General features: G+C 41.8%; 1 protein-coding gene across 2 annotated transcripts in view; it reads right to left on the bottom strand.

Annotated features, from left to right (window-relative positions):
- Nucleotides 1-21,826, bottom strand: part of tmem39b (transmembrane protein 39B) — an 80,144-nt gene that overhangs the window by 47,649 nt on the left and 10,669 nt on the right. The window contains exons 2-4 of one of the 2 annotated variants that reach the window (XM_063035094.1): nt 17,912-18,097; nt 13,887-14,106; nt 894-977 (exon numbers count right to left, since the gene is read on the bottom strand). In XM_063035094.1, the coding sequence (XP_062891164.1) occupies nt 894-977; nt 13,887-14,106; nt 17,912-18,039 (432 nt within the window). In that variant the 5' untranslated portion in view covers nt 18,040-18,097. Of the gene's footprint in view, nt 1-893; nt 978-13,886; nt 14,107-17,911; nt 18,098-21,826 lie in introns of those variants that run through there. The other variant, XM_063035096.1, reaches the window with a different exon arrangement.

The raw sequence follows: 21,826 nt of genomic DNA, 5'->3' as shown, positions 1-21,826 counted from the left end.
GGCATAACAAGCTCTCACAAACACTTAAAAAATTCCACCCTATTTAAACCTTTCATTCTCGGGTAATCCTAATTAATATTTTGAAAATTGATATCCATTCTTACTATAACCCTGTTCCACTTACAGCTTTATGTGATTTGCCCACATAGTAATATTCCGTCTCCTTCTAACTATGTCATTGCCCCTTTATTATTCTGAAATTCAACTCACATGACCTGATTTGAAGAACCTGCAGTGATTATCCCCTTGACCAACAATAAATCTTTTTCATTACCCTATTCTGGCCAAAACTTATATACCTGCGAATGTTCTAAAATCTCACCACCCACTTCTCTGAATTTTCTAATTAGTGTCTTGTTAAAGAATGCAAATATAAAGTATTCATTTAAAATATAATCAGCACACACAGATTGCTCATTTGGTTTCTAATCAGCCCCATTCTTTCCCTGCTTACCTTCTTGCCCTTAATATATTTGTAAAATGCTTAGAATTTTTGTTAATCTTGTCCACAGTGGTTTTTGCCCTGCCTTTTTCAAGTACCCTCTCCTATACTTTGTGTTTCACTTCTCCAACCTGCCATGCGCTCTTTATTTCTTCTTCATCCAAACCTAAATCTTGCTTGACATCTAGTGTGCCTTGGACTTGCTATTCTGACCTTCCTCCATTTTGAGATCAAGTTCACCCCGGAATCTATTTCACTTTTCAATAATTTTATTTTTGCCATATTCATATGCTGAAATGGGGTTTCTCCAAAATTTCTGGACTATCTCATCTCTTCCTGTAACTATCTTGAAACTTTCAGAGTTATGATCAGGATAAAATGCTCTCCCATTGATATTCCCACGTGGCCTCATTCCCAGTCCTGCCCGTCAATTAAGCTGTATGCAATTTACCTCTTTGACAACTGCGATAATAAGACGACGGGCCAACACAATAGTAATGAGGATTAGTAAGTTGTAATCAATCAGATGGAAGTTCTGTAACAGAAAGAAAAAAGTTCAATCAAGGCTAAAATACTGATGCAGTAACATGATAATTCAGATCATTAAATTAACCAAACAGAATTATAATCAAATCTTAAATACCACTTCATTTGATTGTCTTCTAATTACTTACACCATTAGCAAAATGTCTAAGGCGGCAATAATGTTAGGGTTAGGGTTAGGCGAAGGCAACAACCAAAGAATTACACACACTTTACAGTGATAAGCTTTCCTACTAAAAGATCATATAAACTTTTTCTTAAAAACCTTTTTCAGTTAAATATTTTGGATAATATTCTTAAGTAATCAACAACCTACTGCCCAAACATCTATAGAAACTTAAAACTATTGATATTGTTCTTTTCATGATCCTTATCCTTATTTTTTCTTCATTCTACTACAGAAACAATACAAATCCTATTATAATCCTGTAATATCTCATTCAGCTATGACTAAACAGACAGACATTACTAGATCTTAACTAAAAGTTCAACATCAAAAATTATTAATAAATACAGTACTGTGCAAAAGCCTTAGGCACGTGTAAAACAATGCTGTAAAGCGAAGATGCTTCCAAGAATAATGAAACAAAATGTTTCTAAATATCAAAAAATTTAAATAAAGAGCAGTAAACAGTGAAAAACTAAATCACATCAATATTTCATGTAATGCACACACCAGTCCTGATGAAGGGTCTAGGCCCGAAACATTGACTGTTTACTCCTTTCCATAGATACTACCTGGCCTGCTCAGTTCCTCCAGTATTTTGTGTGTATTACTTTGAATTCAGGCATTTGCAGATCTTCTCTGGTTTGTGATTCAGTATTTAATGTGACTGCCCTTGCCTTTAAAACTGCATCAGTTCTCTTAGGTATACTATTTTGCAGTGTTGTGAGAAAATCTCTGGTAGGTTCTCCATGCATCTTGCCACTGTTCTACTGAAGACTTTGGCTGTCTCGCTTGCTTCTGTCTCTCTCAGTAATCCTAGCCAACTTCTATGATGTTGAGACCAGGGCTCTGGGAGGCCATACCATCTGAAACCACATAAGAAATCTAGGGTGCCTAAGACTTTTGCACAGTATTGTAGTTCTATTGAGGAAACATTTGAGAGCCTTTACCTGGAAGCAACTGGTCTCTAAGCAAGATGGCGCCAGTGAACCACAGACAATACTTCTAAATATACCCCTTTCAAATTATTCTCACTGCAGTCTGCAGCAAATAATTTCCATTTAAGTAACGCAAACACGAGGAAATCTGCATTTGCTGGAAATTCAAGCAACACACACACACACAAAGTGCTGGTGGAACGCAGCAGGCCAGGCAGCATCTATAGGAGGAAGCACAGTTGGTGTTTCAGGCCAAGATGCATAGGCCTGAAATGTCGACTGTGCTTCTTCCTAAGGATGCTGCCTGGCCTGCTGTATTCCACCAACATTTTGTGTGTGTTGCTTCCATTTAAGTAATATACTTTTAAATCAACATAATGATCTCCAGATTTCATGATCTTCTGAAAGGTAAGGCACCTTTAAGCAGAAGGTTCATCGCCGGATGCTAGAGAGGTCTCTAAGCCAGACTGAAACAATGAGGGAGTTGGGAGAGAGAGTACAAAAGGAACAGATTCAGGTAAGGCCAGTCTTTTTGGGCTGCACAGGTGTGGAAAGTGTTGACATCAGAGGCCTACTGAAGTTTGGAGTATGAATATAAACTAACGGGGAAATCTGGACTTTTTTTTTCGGTGGCTCAGATGCGGGTAGCATGAGTGTCAGTATCAGAGCCCTACGGAAATTGGGAGAGGAGCATAAAAGGATCAGATCTGGGCAAGGCTGTTTTTTTCCGAGCTGTGCAGGTGCACTAAGTGTTGGCATCAGAGGCCTAAATTCAGCTGCAAATGAAAGGAAGGTAGGGTCGAGTGGAGCAGCCAAAGTCGGAGTGTGCAGGCTTCAGCGTGGAGACGCAGTTAAGAAGCAGCAAACCTCTTTTTGGGCACAGAGTAGTCAGAATGGAATGCTCCTCCTGTCAGATGCGGGAATTCAGAATATCTGAAGGTTTCTCTGATGACTACATCTGTAGGAAGTGCACCCAACTTCAGTGCCTGACTGACATGGTCAAGGAGTTGGAGTTGGATGTACCCAGGATCATTCAGGATGCTGAAGGTATTATAGATGAAGAGGTGGTCACACCCAGAGTACAGCACATGGGTGATCTCTAGGGGAGGTAGGGGGTTAAGAAGTCAGAGCAGGGTTCCCATGTGGCCATTCCCCTCAGAAACAAGTACACTTCTTTGGACACTGTTGGGGGGGGAAGGGGGGGAAGGGGGGGAAGGGGGGGAGGGGGGGAAGGGGGGAATGACTCTGATCAGAGCACAGCAGCAGCAACCAGGCTGGTGGCGCTCTGGCTGGCTCTGAGACTCGCCAGTAAAGTTAAAGTCAGGTAGTGCGGTAGTTATAGGGAACTCCATAGTTAGGGAGACAGAAAGCAAATTCTGTGGTGCAAAAGAAACACCAGGATGGTGTGTTGCCTCCCGGTGCTAGGGTCCATGATGTATTGGAGCAGCTGCAGGATATTCTCAAGGGGGAGGAGACACAGCCAAAGGTTGTGGTACATATTCGTACCAATAACATGTGCATTGATATGAGGGGAGGAGAAGATGGCGATGTGACGCAGTGCGTGCGGCTGCTCCAAAATGATATCGTATCTGTAAGTAGGGGCCGTGTACAATCCTGATTTGATGGAGACAGACGTGAGAAGCACGGAGGAACATCTGGAGAAACTTCTGAAATGCCTGCTTCGCTGCCGTTGCTACTGTGCGATCGAGAATCTCCGGAGGGGAAGGCCCCAAATCCTCGGCTTTCCCTATTGCCTGTTGCCGGGGCCAGGGTCGAAGCGCTCAGCAGAGATGGTGCTTGGTGTCAGAGGGCTGGTCGGAGGCTCGAAGTTTTTGGATGGACTTAAGAGCCAGCTGTGGTCAGGTGTTTCCAGGGTGCTGCATCGGCAAGTTTGCGGCACTGGAAGTTCATGGCAGGAAGAGAGTTTCTCTTTCTTCTGTCATCTGTGTGAGATGATGGCACTTTTGAGAGACTTGGAGACTTTTTTTTTACCATGCCCATGGTCTGTTCTTTATCAAATTAAGGTATTGCTTTGCACTGTTGTAACTATATGTTATAATTATGTGGTTTTTGTCAGTCTTTTTTGGTCTTGGTTTGTCTTGTGTTTCTGTGATATCATTCCGGAGGAACATTGTATAATTTCTTAATGCATGCATTACTAAATGACAATAAAAGAGGACTGCGTGTCCTCATAATCTAAATCTAAATCTAAAAGGAGGACAGGTCCTAAGCAGTGAGTATATAGAGTTAGGAAAGAGGCTGAAGAGAAGGACCTCCAAGGTAGTAATTTCCCAATTACTCCCGGTGCCATGGACTAATGCAGGTAGGAATGGGAGGTAGGAATGGGAGGATAGCACAGAAGAATGAGTGGCTGAGGAGACGGCATAGGGGACAGGGTTTCAAGTTCTTGGATCATTGAAACCATTTCTGGGGTGACCTGTACAAGAGGTACGGGTGGCACCTGAACTGGAGGGGAACCAATATCCTGGCCAGGAGGTTGCTGATGCTATTAAGAAAGCTTGAACTAGCTTTGCAGGGGCCTGGGAACCGGAATGCCAGATCAGTAAGGGAAGGATTGTACCAGAAGGTAGATGTCAGGGAAAGTATTGAAAGACAAAGTTGAACTGACAGGTACGATGGGTTGGATAGTTTGAAGTGATTATATTTTAATGCTAGGAGTTTATAGGTAAGGGTGATGAACTTAGAGTATGGATCAGTACATGGAAATACAATGTTGTAGCCATTACTGAAACTTGGTTGAGGAAGAGGACAGGAATGGGTGATTAATGTACCAGGTTTTCAAAGTTTTAGAAAAGATAGGGGATGAGGTGCAGGGATGGGAGTTGTACTACTAATCAGGAACAATATCAGAACTGCACTCAGCAGAGACATAATGGAGGGGTCAGACACTGAGTCTATTTGGGTAGAACTCAGGAATAGGAAGGATGAAAACACTGATGGGATTGTACTACAGATCCCCTAATAGCCACCAGGACATGGAGGAACAGATATATAATCAGATTAAAGAAATGTGTAAGAATAATAGGATTGTTGTCATGGGGGGATTTCAACTTCCCTAATCTAGGACCTTCTTAATGCAAGGAGCTTAAATGGGGAATAATTTGTTAAATGTATCCAGGAGGGTTTCTTGTGGATGGTCTAATGAGAGGAGGGGCCGTACTGGACCTGATGCTGGGTAATGAGCCTGGCCAGGTGACTGATCTCTCAGTGGGTGAGCAGTTAGGGAAGTGACCACAACTCCTCAACTTTCAGTATAGCTATAGATAAGGACAGGTATGGTCCTTGCAGGAGAGTTTAGAATTGGAGTAAGGCAAATTACGAGGGCATTAGACAGGAACTAAGACGAGTTAATTAGGAACACTTCTTTTCTGGCAAGTCCACATCAGACACATGGAGGGTGCTTAAAGATCAATTGCGTAGAGTACAGGAAAGGCATGTTCCTGTTAGTAGGAAGGACAGGAATGGAAAGTTAAGAGAACCTTGGATGTCCAGAGAGGTGATGAATATAGTCAAGAAGGAAAAAGGAAAAGTATGTAAGTTTTGGAAGACAGGATCTAACAGAGCAGCTGAGTAGTACAAAGAAGCCAGAGAAGAACTAAAGAAGGGAATTTAGGAAAGCCAGGAGTGGCCATGAAAAGTCCTTGGCAAGTAGGATTAAGGTGAATCCCAAGACATTCTCTGTATACATCAAATCAAGAAGATAATTAGGGAGAGGGTGGGACCACTCAAGCATAAAGGGGACATTTGCTTCGATGCAGAGAATGTGAGGTACTTAATGAGTACTCTGCTTCAGTATTTACCAAGGAAAAGGACATGGAGGACCCGGACATCAGTGCTGTGTATAAATATGTTAGGGAGTTTAGAGTTCAAGGAAGAGGAAGTGTTGGGCCTCCCAAGGTGTATTAAGGTGAATAAGTCTCCAGGGCCTGATGGGATTTACCCAATGTTCCCTCTAAAGGCTGATTTATACTTTTGCGTAGTAGCCTACGCTGTTGTGAGCATTTATACACGTGCGTTGGTGTGTCTGCGTTGCTCTGCAATTCACCACCAAAACGCTAGTTGGCGGTGGGGTTTCTGTGCCACTGTATTGAGTTTCTTCGTATTGAAACTCAACACGAAGAAACTCAAACTTCAAACAATGGCCACTGAAACTGAAGGAGGGTGAATTTTCTGTGCTTGTCCGGCCACTGAGAGACATGGACGAGGAAACGCATTTCAAATATTCTCGGATGTCGGCAGGTAGATTTTACGATTTGGTTCATCGTCTCCAACCATTTATTTCGCATCAGTGTTCGCACAGTATACTCAGAGACTGGCAATCACCATTCGAGTTTTAGCTTCAGGTGGAAGTCAGCAGGCTGTAGCAGCTAGCTACAAACTGGCGTCAAGCACAGGGTCCTCCATAATTTCGGAGGTCTGTAAAGCTTTATGGAAAGTATTGCAGCCAAAGTTCCTTCCCCGCCCTTCAGTCGCCCAATGGGAAGCTATTGCAGCGTAGGAGGAAATGCGATGCTACCAAGCGGACCAATCACAGTTGTTGTGGTCTGCGTCACTGTGACACGTAGTTACATTTTTGGGGAGGTGCGCGTCAGACTATGGCGTAGGGTATGTGGCTACACCACACCTACGGCGTAGATTTGACGCAGAAGTAAAAACTGACCTTAAGGTGTGTGTGCACACATTTTTTGCTGCTAGTGCACAAAGGAATTTAAATCCTCCACCTCATTGGCATGTTAAGTATATTTCACAATCGTATACAACCACATTTCCTTTTCCAGTTTTTGATGTGGACAGTGTTGACAACGTGCAGTTTGCAATGATTTTCTGCAGATTTTAGAACTGGCTTATTTATACTGTTTTAATTGAAGAAATTATTCAGAGTGCACATTGTTACTGGGCAAAAAATTGCACCAAGATTTCTGCGCACACTGGTCATTACAAATCGGAGGGAACACTGGATTTACCCAGGTTATTGAAGGAGGCAAGAGACAAGATTGCTGGGCCCTTGACCAGTATCTTCATATCCTCTCTAGCCACAGGTATAGTCTCGGAGGACAGGGAGTGGTTAATGCTGTACCTCTATTTAAGGAACAAATAAAAGTCCTGCGAACTTTTGACAGGCAAGTCTCAAGTCAGTTGTCGGGAAATTGCTGCAGGAAGTTCTTAGGGATAGGACATGTGAGCTTTTGGAAACCCATAAGCTTAATTAGGAAGAGTCAGTATGGCTTTTTCAGGGCAGGTCGTGTCTTATCAACTCGAATGAATTTTTGGCAAGGTAACAAGAGAGATTGATGAGGGTAGGGCAGTGGATGTTGTCTGCAAGGATTTTAGTAAGGCATTTGTCAAAGTCCCTTATGGGAGGCTAATCCAGAAGATTAAGATGCATGGGGTCAGCGGCGAATTGGCTGTTTGGATTTAGAACTGGCTTGCGCAAAGAAGACAGAGAGTAGTGGTTGAAGAGACTTACTCGTGCTGGAGGTCTGTAATTAGTGGTGTCTGCAGGGATCTGTGCAGGGACCTCTGCTGTTTGTAATGTATATAAATGACCTGGATGAAAATGTAGATGGGTAGCTTAGTAAATTTGCAGATGGTACCAAGATTGGTAGAGTTGCATATAGTGTGGAAGACTGGCAAAGAATACAGCATGATATAGATCAGTTGCAGATATGGGCAGAGAAATTGCAGATGGCATTTAACACAGGGAAATGTGAGGTGTTGCATCTTGTGGGCAAATGCCAGGAGGCTGTACACTGTTAAGGACCCTTAACAATGTGGCTGAGTAGAAGGATCTTGAGATCCAAGTTCATAGCTCCTTGAAAGTAGCTACACAGGTCAATAAGATGGTTAAGGCAGCTCATGGAATGCTCGCTTTTATTAGTTGAGGCACTGAGTTCAAAAGTCAACAGGTTATGCTGCAACTTTATAGAACTCTGGTTAGGCCACATCTGGAGTACTGCATACAATTCTGGTTGCCCCACTACAGGAAGGATGTTGAGGTTTTGGAGAGGGTGCAGAAGAGGTTTACCAGGATGCTGCCTGATTTTAAGGGCATATGCTACCACGAGAGAGCGGACAAACTTGGGTTGTTTTCTCTGCAGTGGCGAAGGCTGAGGGAATATCTGATAGAGGTTTACAAGAGTATGAGAGGCATAGATTGGGTGGACAGAGTATCTGTTTCCCAGGGCTGAAACATCTAATAGAATGAAGGTGAGAGGGGGTAGATTCAAAGGGGATGTGAGGGGCAAGTTTTTTTTACTCAGAGAGTTGTGGATGCCTGGAACGCGCTGCCTGGTATGGTGGTAGAGACAAATACATTAGAGTCTTTTTACAGACACTTAGATAAGCACATGGATGTAGGGAGGACAGAGGGATATGGACATGGTGTAGGTAGGAGGGATTAGTGCTTGGGTGTTGGTGATTTGCTTTTAGCTGATTTGGCACAATATTGTGGGCTGAATGGCCTGCTCCTGAGTTGTACTGTTCTATGTTCTATGTTAAATTCAAAAGGACAAGGCCCCCTCTAACCAGCATCTTGTTAGCAAATCTGCAGTCGCTGAAGAACCAAATTGAGGTCCTGAGGGCAAGATTGCTATATTTTGGAGGGAAATGAGAGATTGTTGCATTCTATGCCTGAGCAAGGCATGGCTTTCTCTGTGCATGCCAGATACAGTAATAAAACCAGGAGGCTTTTGGATTTACCATATGGACCGAACTGCTGATTCGGAGAAAGCAAAATGTGGAGGTATGTGTTTCGTGATAAACCCTGAGCGTCACTCCGATGTGGCAGTTCTGTCGAACTCATGTGCCCCCGACATTGAACAGCTGATGATCAAATGCTGTCCATTCTATTTACCATGAGAGTTCTCCTCCACAATCCTGACCATAGTTTACATTCCACCAGTGGCAGACTATAATCAAGTGCTTGAGATACTACATAATGCCGCTCCAAACAAGAAACAGTTCATTCCAACAACATACATCAAAGTTGCTGGTGAACGCAGCAGGCCAAGCAGCATCTATAGGAAGAGGCGCAGTTGACGTTTCAGGCCGAGACCCTTCGTCAGGACTAACTGAAGGAAGAGTGAGTAAGGGATTTGAAAGCTGGAGGGGGAGGGGGAGATGCAAAATGATAGGAGAAGACAGGAGGGGGAGGGATAGAGCCGAGAGCTGGACAGGTGATAGGCAAAAGGGGATACGAGAGGATCATGGGACAGGAGGTCCGGGAAGAAAGACAGGGGGGGGGGTGACCCAGAGGATGGGCAAGAGGTATATTAGGAGGGACAGAGGGAGAAAAAGGAGAGTGAGAGAAAGAATGTGTGCATAAAAATGAGTAACAGATGGGGTACGAGGGGGAGGTGGGGCCTTAGCAGAAGTTAGAGAAGTCGATGTTCATGCCATCAGGTTGGAGGCTACCCAGACGGAATATAAGGTGTTGTTCCTCCAACCTGAGTGTGGCTTCATCTTTACAGTAGAGGAGGCTACAACCAGGCTTGTTTGATGAAAATCCTGCCCACTTACCAACCATACATAACATGTTGCCCCAGAGGTCCCAACACATTAGACCACTGTAATACGAAGATAAGGAATGCCTACTGTTCTATGCCCAGTCCACATTTCAGTAAATTGGAACATTTGGCTGTCCTTCTCCTACCTGTATACAGGCAGAGGCAGAAATTAGGATAACAAAGAGGTAGTCACGTGATGCAAAGGAGCGGCTACAGAATTGCTTCAAGTCAGAGGACTGGGACATGTTCAAGGACTCATCTGTGGATCTGAATGAATACACCATGGCTGTCACAGACTTTTTAAAAACTGTTGAGGTCAAGAGTGCCCCCACAAAATCATTCAGCATCTTCCCCAATCAAGAGCCCTGGATGAAGCATGAAATCCGCAATCTACTGAGGGCCACATCAGAGGCATTCAAGTCTGGTGACTAAGAAAGTTACAAGAGGTCCAGGTATGAACTCTGGGATGACATCTCATGGGCAAAGTGGCAATTCTGGACTAAACTTGAATTAACGTAGGACGCTCGACAGTTATGCACAGCTTGAATACTATCACCTCTTACAAAGTTAAATCAGGCGACATATGCGACGAAAAGGCTTCACTTCCAGAGGAGCTCAATGCCTTCTATGCTCGCTTTAACCATCTAAGCATGGAGGAACCATCACGAACTCCCACAGCCCACGATGATCCTGTGATTTCAGTCGCTGAGGCTGACGTGAGAGCAGTGTTCAGGAGGGGGAATCCACAGGAAGCATCGGGTCCAGATGGGATACTTGGCCAAGTACTAGAGACCTGCCCTGATCAACTGGCTAGGGTGTTCACTGAGATCTTTAACCTCTAGCTTCAGCAGTATGAGGTACCCAGTTACTTCAAGCAGGCTTCAACTATACCGGTGCCCAAGAAGAATGTGGTAACCTGCCTCAAAGAGTATCATGCAGTAGCACTTACATCCACTAGAAAGAGCTTTGAGAGGTTTATGATGAAACATGTCAACTCCTGCCTGATAAACGACTTATGTCCACTCTAATTTGCCTGTATCAGCACAACAGGTCCACAGCAGATGCCATCTCATTGGCTGTTCACTCAATCCTGGAAGATCTAGACAGCAAAGGTGCATACATCAGCATACTCTTTATTGACTACAGAGCAGTATTCAAAGCCATCATCGCCTCAGAACTAATTAATAAGCTTCAAGATCTTGGCGTCAATATCTCCGTGTGCAATTGTACTCTCTATTTCTTCACTTGCAGACCTGTCAGTTCAGATTGGCAACAACATCTCCACAATTTCAATCAGCACAGTGCACCACAAGGCTGCGTGCTTAGTGTCCTGCTCTACTCACTTTACACTTATGACTATGAGCACAGCTCCAATGCCATATTCAAGTTTGTTGACAACACCACTGCCGTAAGCCGAATCAAAAGGGGGTGATGAATAAGCATACAGGAGGGAGATAGAAAATCTGGCTGTGGTGCCATAACAACAAACTCTTACTCAATGTCAACAAGACCAGGGAGCCGATTAATGACTTTAGGAGAAGAAAACCAGAGGTCCATGAGCCAGTCCGCAATGGAGAATCAAAGGTGGAGAGAGTCAGCAACTTTAAATTCCTCGCTGTTATTGGTTCATATGACCTGTCCTGGGACCAGCATGTAGGGCAATTACAAATAAACATGGCAGCGCAATTACTTCCTTAGGAGTTTGCCAAGATTCAGCACGACATCTAAAACTTTGACAAACTTCTATAGATGTGTGGTGGTGAGCATATTGACTGGCTGCATCACAGCCTGATATGGAAACATGGAACATCCTACAAAAAGTAGTGGATATTGCCCAATCCATCATGGGTAAAACACTCTCCACCATTGAGCACAACTACACGAAATGCTGTTGCAGGGAAAGCAGCATCCATCATCAGGAACTTCCACCACCCAGGATTTGCTCTCTTCACTGCCATCAGAAAGAAAGTACAGGAGCCTTAGGACTCACACCACCAGATTCAGGAACAGTTATTTCCCCTTAACCATCAGGCTCTTGAACCAGAGGGATACCTTCACTCTAATTCACTTGTCCCATCACTGAATTGTTCCCACAACCTATGGACTCACTTTTAAGGACACTTCACCTCATATTCTCGATATTTATTGTTAATTTATTTATTTTTGTATTTGCACACTGATTGAACACACACATTGGTGTGGTCTTTCATTGATTCTGTTATGGTTATTTATTCTATGATGTATTAACTGAGTATGCCCACAAGAAAATTAATCACAGGGTTGTATACGGGACATTCATGTACTCTGATAATAAATTTACTAAATTTACTTTGAATTTTGAATTGTTCCTATGGTCACCACGTTACCCAAGCCCTTCACAAATCAAATGCCAAAATGTTGTCTCACCATGAAACACAAAAACTAACATCAACTGACTGCAAATGAATGATAAGCAGTAGCAATGGACTTCCCAGTTACAACAGAGGGAAAGAGAAACGTATCTAAATCAAATTTACTAATAATGCTGAATAAAATTACTGAATTCACCCCTTAATTACCCAAACCCAACATGGGATGACCATGTACGCCAAAGACCACTGGATTTAGTAAGATTTCAAAATTTGTAGTCAAAGCACACCCATTAAGTCAGTAGATTTTTTTTTAAGATTATGAGGACACGCAGTCCTCTTTTATTCTCATTTAGTAATGCATGCAATAAGAAATGATACAATGTTCCTCCAGTATGGTATCACAGAAACACGAGACAAACCAAGACTAAAAAACTGATAAAAACCACATAATTATAACATATAGTTACAACAGTGCAAATCAATACCATAATTTGATAAAGAACAGACCATGGGCACGGTAAAAAAAAGTCTCCAAGTCTCTCGAAAGTCCCATCACCTCATGCAGACGGTGGAAGGAAGAAAAACTCTTCCTGTCATGAACCTCCAGGACCGCAAACTTGCCGATGCAGCACCCTGGAAGCACCCGACCACAGTCGACTCTTGAGTTCGTCCGAAAACTTCGCATCTCCGATCAACCCTCCGACACCGAGCACCATCTCTGCCGAGCGCTTCCACCCCGGCCCCGGCAACAGGCAATAGGCAAAGCCGAGGATTTGAGAATCCCCTCCGGAGATTCGCAATCGCACAGTAGCAGTGGCAGCTAAGCAGGCATTTCAGAAGTTTCTTCATATGTTCCTCCGTGCTTCTCACGTCTGTCTCCATCAAATCAGGATTGTGCACGGTACCTACTTAACAAATACCGATATCATTTCGGAGCAGTTGCGTGTGCTGCATCGCGCCACCATCTTCTCCTCCAGTAACAATAAAAGATTAAAACAGAAGGACGAGTAGAGCACCTGACCCCTCACACCTAATCTGCCCTAGAGTCAACTCCTCGTGTCAATTCCCTTATCACTCGATTCTCTGATCTTTCAGTACCTACTTTAAATGCCTAACCCTCCACAACCCTCCAGAATGCACCACAGTTTTAAATGACCCCCTCCCCCGAATCTCTAACTATGTCTCATTTGAGAATTTTCCACTTGTGTAAACATCTCAACATCTACTCCTTCATGCCCTCTGAAGATCTTATATTTTCCAATGAGATCACCACTCATTCTTCTAAATTCAAAAGAAGACAGATTCAGCACTGAATGCTGGAAAACATTACTGTCTACCATCCTCCAGTATGAAAAAAATGTTTACTATTACTGTCCACTTTCTACCTTTAAACCAATTTCCAATCAATATGGCTAGCAGCCTTTAATTCTAAGACCATCAATGACTAACCACTTTTTGTGGGATTTTTATCAAATACCTTCTAATAGTACATTCAAAATTTACTACATTGCCTTCAGTAACCTCTTGATCCTACAGCAAATAACTTAATTCCATTAATACAAAAAGATTTGCCTTCAAAAAATCCATTGTGCCTCCTCGTTCTCAATTCAAGTTCCTTCAAAAGCTACTAACATTTTCCCTCATGTCCTTTTCACTAGGCTCAGCATTGCGGCCAACAGAAAATAACAGCAGTCGAGATTATGGCAACACTGTGGTATTCTAGATACAGGGAAAACTGTACAATTAAAGATCTGACCAATACAATGCTATAAATGTCAGTGTTAAATACAATTAACAGAATTACATTCCCTTTACTCAGAGCTTAAACTTGAATGCACCAATGCCTTTAGGATTCATCAAAACATTTGACAGAAAGAACTCGTACATAAATCATCACAGAACAAAAAAACTGATACCCACCAGTGACGTAAATGAGGGTGGATGAGCAGGAGGATACCACCATACTGTTTTATAGATGTTGATATAATGAACAAACAAAGCTATGAGGTGGCAGAAGAGAAGATGAAGTTCAAACAGAACGCTTTTCTCAAGAGGTAATTCAGGAATCTTGCTGTGTTTTAAAGGAATCACAGTCTGGGTTGCAAGGGGAGGACTTGTCAAGCCAGTTCCTGACCCACTCCTAAAATAAAAAAAATTAAAATCGGTTGATAACATCATGATAATGCTGTTCTTATCAGTGACATTATCTGTTTACAAGAAATGAAAGGAATCACACAATTACTGATCAAAGCATGATACTTTTTAATCAATGATTAGATTTCATGTATTTTCTCTCCTCTCCCAAGCGCAAAAAAAACAATAGCTGGAAAAACCCAGCAATTCAGTCAGCACCTGTAGAGGGAAAGGAATGTTCAACTTTTACAATTGTGACCGCACATAAAATCTCACCACAGGAAATCACTAAAACACAATATAGGTACGGGCCTCCTTCAGTCAGGGAAGAGTACACCGTAGAAGTTGGGTGGTACTTTGCAGTTATACAAGACATTGATAAGACTGCATTTGGATATTGTGTTCAGTTTTGGTCACACTACTATAGAAAAGATGCTATTAAGCTGGAAATAGTGAAGGGAAGATTTGCAAGGATGTTACCAGTCTCCAGTCACTGAGTTATGTAGAGAAGTTGAACTGGATTGAGAACAGTAGTAGACTGCGGGGTGATCTTATAAAATCATGAGAGATATAGATAGGGTGAAAATGCACAGTCTTTTTCCCCAGCAACACACACAAAATGCTGGAGGAACTCAGCAGGCCAGGCAGCATCTACGAAAAAGAATACACTCGACGTTTTGGGTCGAAATGTCAACCGTACTCTTTTCCATAGATGCAGCCTGGCCTGCTGAGCTCCTCCAGCATTTTGTGTGTGGTACTTGGATTTTCAGCATCTGCAGATTTTCTCTTGTTTGAGAGTCTTTCTTCCAAGGTTGGGGAATCAAGAACTGGAGGGCATAGGTTTAAAGTGAGAAGGGTGAGTTTTAATAGGAACCCAAAGGTCTGTTCTTGTGCTGTTCTTTGTTCTATTTAAATACTTAAAATTTTTGCAGGTGCTGAGATTGCAAATTCAGGGATACAAGTCTCAAAGTAAGGGGCTGTCCATTCAGGGAAAATGATGCAGGGGCAGTAAATCTTTGGTATTGTCTACACAAGGGTTGCAAATATTGATAGGTTAAATACTTCGGAATTAATGGGATGAAAACATTGCAAGAAGTGGCAGTCAAGTAAAAGAATCAAAGGTAAGAGTGCTACCAATTGAAAACATTCCCCAATGAAAACAGCCATGAAGAAATTTTAGTCGAGTTCAATTTCCTATATTCAATGATAATTTTGGAAATTAAATTGTAAATGCACTAAGACATAGAAGTTTTGATGATCAAGGTTTAGCAGATGGTCCTGCTATAGGAAGGATGTCATTAAACTAGGCAGAGGGCACAGCATCAGAACAGAGGGACATCTATCCCTTTTGAACAAAGATGAGGAGGAATTTCTTTAGCCAGAGGGTAGTGGATCTGTGGAATTTATTGCCACAGATGGCTGTGGAAGTCAAGTCAGTGGGTATATTTAAAGCAGAGGTTGATATTTCTTCATTACTAATGGTGTCAAAGGTTACATGGAGAAGAGTGTAGAATAGGGTTGAGGAGGATAATAAATCATCTATAATGGAATGGTGGAGCTTACTCTGGCCAAATTGCCTAAATATTCCCCTACGTCATGGTCTAAGACCATAAGTTGAGAGGATGCAATGCCCTTAAATGGAAAACCCTATAAAAAGTAGTGGATACAGTCCAGTTCATCACAAGTAAAGTCTTCCCCACCATCGAGAACATAGACACGGAGCATTCTCGCAGGAAAACAACATCTATCAGTGGGGACTCCCACTGCCCAGTCATGCTCTTTCCTCACGGCTGCCATCAGGAAGGTGGTACAGGAACCTCAGGAATCACACTCTCAGGGTCAGGAACAGTTACTGCCCCTCAACCATCAGGCTCTTGAACCAGAGGGGATAATTTCACTCAACTTTACTTTCTCCAACACTGAATTGTTCCCTCAACTTATAAACTCACTTTCAAGGACGCTTCACTTCATATTCGAGATATTTATTGTTTATTTATTATTATTTTTTTCTTTTGTATTTGCAGTTTGTCGTCTTTTGTGCGCCAGCTGTCTGCCCTGTTGGGTGCAGTCTTTCATTGATTCTATTATGGTTATTGGATTTACTGAGTATGCCCACAAGAAAATAAATCTCAGGATTGTACGTGACATTTACGTATGTACTTTGATAATAAATTTCCTTTGAACTTTCTCCTCTCCCCATCAGCTGGAAGATACAAAAGTTGAAAGCACTTATCAGAAGACTTTTTTTTACCTTTTCCATTTTTTCATATGTATAAAACTATCATTATTTATACATTCCTAAGTACACATTGAGATGATATACAAGGAAATTAGACACTTAAATAGATAATTACGTACAGTGGTAATTCTAATCTATTAGGCTAAGTAATGGTATTAGTTGTTAAGAAAAATAGTAATAATAGTTTCCATATATCTCTTCTGGACCATTTCTTTCTGGTCCAAAATGTTGTATGTAAGCCTATGTAACAACCATTGTAGGTGTTTATATCCTAACTTGTTCATGCTTGCTCCTGCCCCCAGACATAATTATCCAATCCCTATGTACTTATTTACTTAATTTTATCATTTTTTATCCCTTTCCCAAATCTTTTCCTTTACTTGTATTAATTCTCTATTTTCCAAAAGTAAACAAAAACAGTAAACATTTAGACTAGGGGTGCTTACGTTAGCAATATTACTGTGTTGTTGAGAAGAGCAGTATAAATCATTAGGAGAGTCATCTAAAGTCTGCTCGCATTGGGGTTGTATATTCAATCCATTTATTCCAGATTTGATAAAATTTTTCTTTTTGAGTTCTCAGGGAGTAAGTCAACTTTTCCATTTTAAATATTTCCAAGATAATTTCGTGCCAATCTTCTGATGTAGGTGGTATTGGATTTAGCCACTTTCTAGTGATTGATTTCTTACTTGCCGCTAACAGGGCCTGCAGCAACTTTATATCTTCCTTCTGTTCAAGAAACAATACATGCCCCAAATAGAGCATCTCAAAGTTCAGAGGTATCTGGGACCTAAGTACCTTAACTAATGTTCTATGAATACCTTCCCAATATATACTTAATTTAGGGCAATCCCAGAAAATATGAAAATGTTTTGCCTCCTTGGAGCCGCACCTTCTCCAACACGTCACGTTTGTATCTTTATATTTTTCCTGATATGGGGTCTTGAAGTATCTTATAATATTTTTCCAACAATGTTCTCTCCAAGTCAAAGAATTAGTCGAGGACCACTGAAAGCTGCATATTTTCCCCCAAGCCTCCTCTGAAAGTACCAACCCCGCTTATCAGAAGACTCAATGATAGATTACATTGCATTGTTACAAGCTACTGAACAGCCCCCAGTACAATGAATTGGGCTCTTGACCTCACAATCTATCTTGTTATGGCACTGTTTACTTGCACTGCATTTTCTCTGTAACTAGAACAATTTATTCTGCTTTCTGTTATTGTTTTTCCTTGTACTATCTCAACGCACTGTTGTAATGAAATGACCTGTATGGACAGCAGGCAAAACAGTTTTTCACTGCACCTTGGTACATGTGACAATAATAAAATCATTCACTCATTACATAGATAGGCAAGGTTCAGAGGAATAGGGACCAATAAAGACAAATTTAGCTCAGTTAGACAACTTGATCAGCCTGTTTTCATGTTGTATGACTAATACTCTACAAGTCAAGCACATGCATGGTACTTCCAAAATTTTAACATCCAAATATAAAAAGTTTGACATGTCAACTATGTTAGACAGAAAGACACAGGAGTGATTTTCATCTGCACAAGAAGTTCCTTTACCTGGTTCTTGAACGTACTCCCGTAATAGGTGAGCTGGTAGAATAACCAGAACCTCCTAATGATCCAGATTCATTGAGTGGTGTCCTGCAATAGGATGTCCTACTTGGCCCTCTTCTGCCCCCTGCCATGCCAAAGTGTGGCACGTTACTTTTCACTCTTGATGACTTGTATTTAGTCAAGAGCTTGCTGTAATAGAATAGAACAAAATGCATTTCACATCACCAATATTTCTGCAAAGATTTCAGAGAATGGCTTTTCAATTTGACGAGAAAATTCTAAGACAACTGCAGGTTCAGCAGCCCTTATCCAAAATGCTTGGGGTTGCAAGTGTTTCATATTCAGGATTTTTTCATATTTTAGAATATTTCCATTTATGGGGATGGAACCCAAATCTAAACATGAAATCCATTTACATTACATATACAGCTAGTGCAAAGTTCACAGAATTTTCCATCTGTGATGTCAACGCTCAAAAAAATCTCAGATTTCGGAGGTTTTTGGACTTTGGAATTTCGGATTAGGAGTCTTCAACCTGTATCGTTTTCTTAAGTTGACTACAGGAGAGATCCAGAGTACTGGATCTAGTACTGGGCAATGAACCCGTGAAGTGACATATCTCTCAGTGGGTGAGCATTTTGGAGACAGTGACAACTCCCTGATCTTTAGCAGAAATAGACAATATGGGGAAGTACTTAACTAGGTATAAGGCTGAATGATGATGCCATTAGGCAGAAACTTGTGAGTGTAAATTGGGAACAGATGTACACTGAGAAATGCAAAACAGAAATTGGGAGGTTTCTAAGGGAGCATTTGCATGGGATTCTGGATGGCTTTCTCCCGTTTAAGCAGGGAAATGATGGTAGGGTGAAGGACCCATGGTTGACCAGGGATATGGCACATTTAGTCAAAAGGAAGTGCACTTAAAGTTTAGGGAGCAAAAATAAAACAAGACACCTAAGAGTTACAAGGTAGTGAGGAAGGAGCTTACGAAGGGACTAAGGAGAGCTAGAAGGGGACACGAGAAGACCTTGGTGAGTAGGATTAATGAAAACTTCAAGACATTCTACATGAATGTGAAGAATAAGAGGATGACTATGAAGGTAGGATGCTTCAGGGATAAAAGAGGAAGCATGTGCCTGGAGTCGGAAGATGTAGGGAGGCCTTTAATGAATACTTTGCTTCAGTATTCACCAGTGAGAAAGAACTTGATAAATACAAAATCAACGTAAAACTGGCTAATTTGCTGCAACATGTCACAGTTAAGAAAGAGGAATAGTTGAAGGAACATTTGAAAAAACATTCGAATAAATAACAAACACACGAGATTCTGCAGATGCTGAAAATCCAGAGGAACACACACAAAATACTGGAGGAACTTCAGGACCTGAAGTAGGGACTCAGCCTGAAAGTTAACTGTTTATTCATTTCCATAGATGCTGCCTGACCTGCTGAGTTCCTCTAGCATTTTATGATTAGGATAAATAAGGTGTTTGATAAGGTTTCTCGTGGTAGGCTCATTCAGAAAGTTGGGTAACATGGGATCCAGGGCAACTTGGCCGCATGGATTCAGAACTGGTTTTCTGACAGACACAGAAGGTGATTGCAAATGGATCCCATTGTATCTGGAGGTGCATACTAGTGGTATTCCATAGGAATCTGTTCTGGGACCCCTTCTCTTTGTGATTTTTATAAATGATTTAGATGAAGAAGTGGAAGGGTGGGTTGTAAATGACATGAAGGTTGGTGGTGTTGTGGATAGTGTATAAGGTTGTTTTAGGTTACAAAGGGACATTGATAGGATGCACAGTTGGGTTAAGAAGTGGCAGATGGAGTTCAGTCTGGAGAAGTGTGATGTGGCACACATCGGAAGGTTGAAATTGAAGGCAAGTATCAGTATCAGCTTTATTATCACGAGCATGTGTCGTAAAATTTGTTAACAGCAGCAGCTATACAATGCAATACATGATAATATAGAAGGAAAAAACACATCAGTAAGTCAATTATCATAAATAGATATGCATATTAAACAATTAAAATAGCACAAAACTGAAATAATATATTAAAAAAATGTGAGGTAGTGTTCATGGGTTCAATGTCCGTTTAGAAATCGTATGATAGAGGGGAAGAAGCTATTCCTGAATATCTGAGTGTGTGCCTTCAGGCTTCTGTACCTCCTTTCTGAGGCACTGCTCCTTGAAGATGTCTTTGACACTATGGAGGCATGCTGAAGCTGACTAATTTTACAATTTTCTGTAGATTCTGTGCAGTACTCCCCATACCAGACAGTGATGTTGCCCGTTAGAATGTTCTCCATGGTACATCAGTAGAAGTTTTTGAGTGTTTTACGTGACAAACCAAATCTCCTCATACTCCTAATAAAATATTGCTGCTGCCTTGCCTTCTTTATAGCTGCATCAATATGTTGGGACCAGGTTAGATCCTCAGAGATCTTGACACCCAGGAACTTGAAATGGCTCACTCTCTCCCCTTCCAATCCCTCTATGAGGATTGGTTCGTGTTACCTCATCTTAGCCTTTCTGAAGCCCACAATCAGGTCTTTCATCTTCCTGACACTGAGTGCAAGGTAGTTACTGCGACATCACTCAACTAGCTGGTATAGCTCACTCCTGTACGCCCTCTCATCTCCATCTGAGATTCTGCCAACAATGGCTGTATCATCAGCAAATTTATAGATGACATTTAAGCTATACCTAGCCACACCATCATGGGTATAGAGTGAGTACAGCACTCGCCCAAGCTTATCGATCAGGACTGTGGGAATGATGGTATTAAACGCTGAGCTATAGAGAACAAACAGCATGCTGACATACCATAGCTGTTTGTATTAGGTTACAAGATTAACGTTAGGATTCACAGCTTTACGGAGGAACAGAGTGATCTTGGGGTACATGTCCATGGCTCCCTCAAAGTTGCTGCACAAGTTGAAAGGTTGGTTAAGAAAGCGTATGGTGCTTTTGCCTTCATTGATCGGGGGATTGAGTTAAGAGCCACAAGGTAAGGTTGCAGCTCTATAAAACCCTGGTTAGACCACACTTGGGAGTGTTGTTTTCAGCCTCATCATAGGAAGGATGTGGAAGCTTTAGAGAGTTCGCAGAGGAGAGTTACCAGGAAGCTGCCTGGATTAGACAGCATGCCTTAAGAGGAAAGATTGAGCGAGCTAGGGCACTTTCTCTTTGGAGTGAAGGAGGTTGTCAAGTGACTTGATAGAGGTGTATATGATAAGAGGCATAGATAGAGTGGACAGCCAGCACATTTTCCCCAGAGTAACAATGGTTAATATGAGTTTTTCTTTTTAAAAACACAGAGAGTGGTAAGTGCACGGAACACATTGCCAGAGTGGTGGTATAGACATATATATTACGGACATTTAAAAGATATATTAACGATGTTTGAAAAATAGTTAAAGATAGTCAGAAGGATGAAAGAAAGGTGGAAGGCTATGTGGGAGGGAAGACTCAGGTTTATCTTGGAGTAGATTAAAAGGTCAGCACAGCATCATGCGCCAAACGGCCTGTACTGCTCTATATTCTACAGATATTGATGCATCTCCTAATCTTAAAATTACTATCATTTCTGCCCTTAGCTTCCACCTCTCTGAAGAAGTAAACCCAAGTGTACCAACTTTATCAATGCTCTGGTAAAACTTTTTTGTACCCTCTCCAAACCCGATACATTCATGCTAACCAGTATTGGACACAATACACCAACCATAGCCTAACCAAACTTCCAGACACCTACAACTATATTGATAATTTTTTATACTTGATGGCCCGACTGATGAAGGCAAGCATATGCCCTCTTCACCAACCAATCTACTTCTGTTGCCACTTTCAGCGAGCTAGAGACTTGCAATCCAAGATTCCTAAGGATCCCACCATTCACTGCTTATTTTTC

Source organism: Mobula hypostoma, chromosome 28 (genome assembly GCF_963921235.1).
Source record: "Mobula hypostoma chromosome 28, sMobHyp1.1, whole genome shotgun sequence".
Classification (NCBI taxonomy): Eukaryota; Metazoa; Chordata; class Chondrichthyes; order Myliobatiformes; family Myliobatidae; genus Mobula; species Mobula hypostoma.
This window is presented reverse-complemented; position numbering and strand designations above follow the sequence as displayed.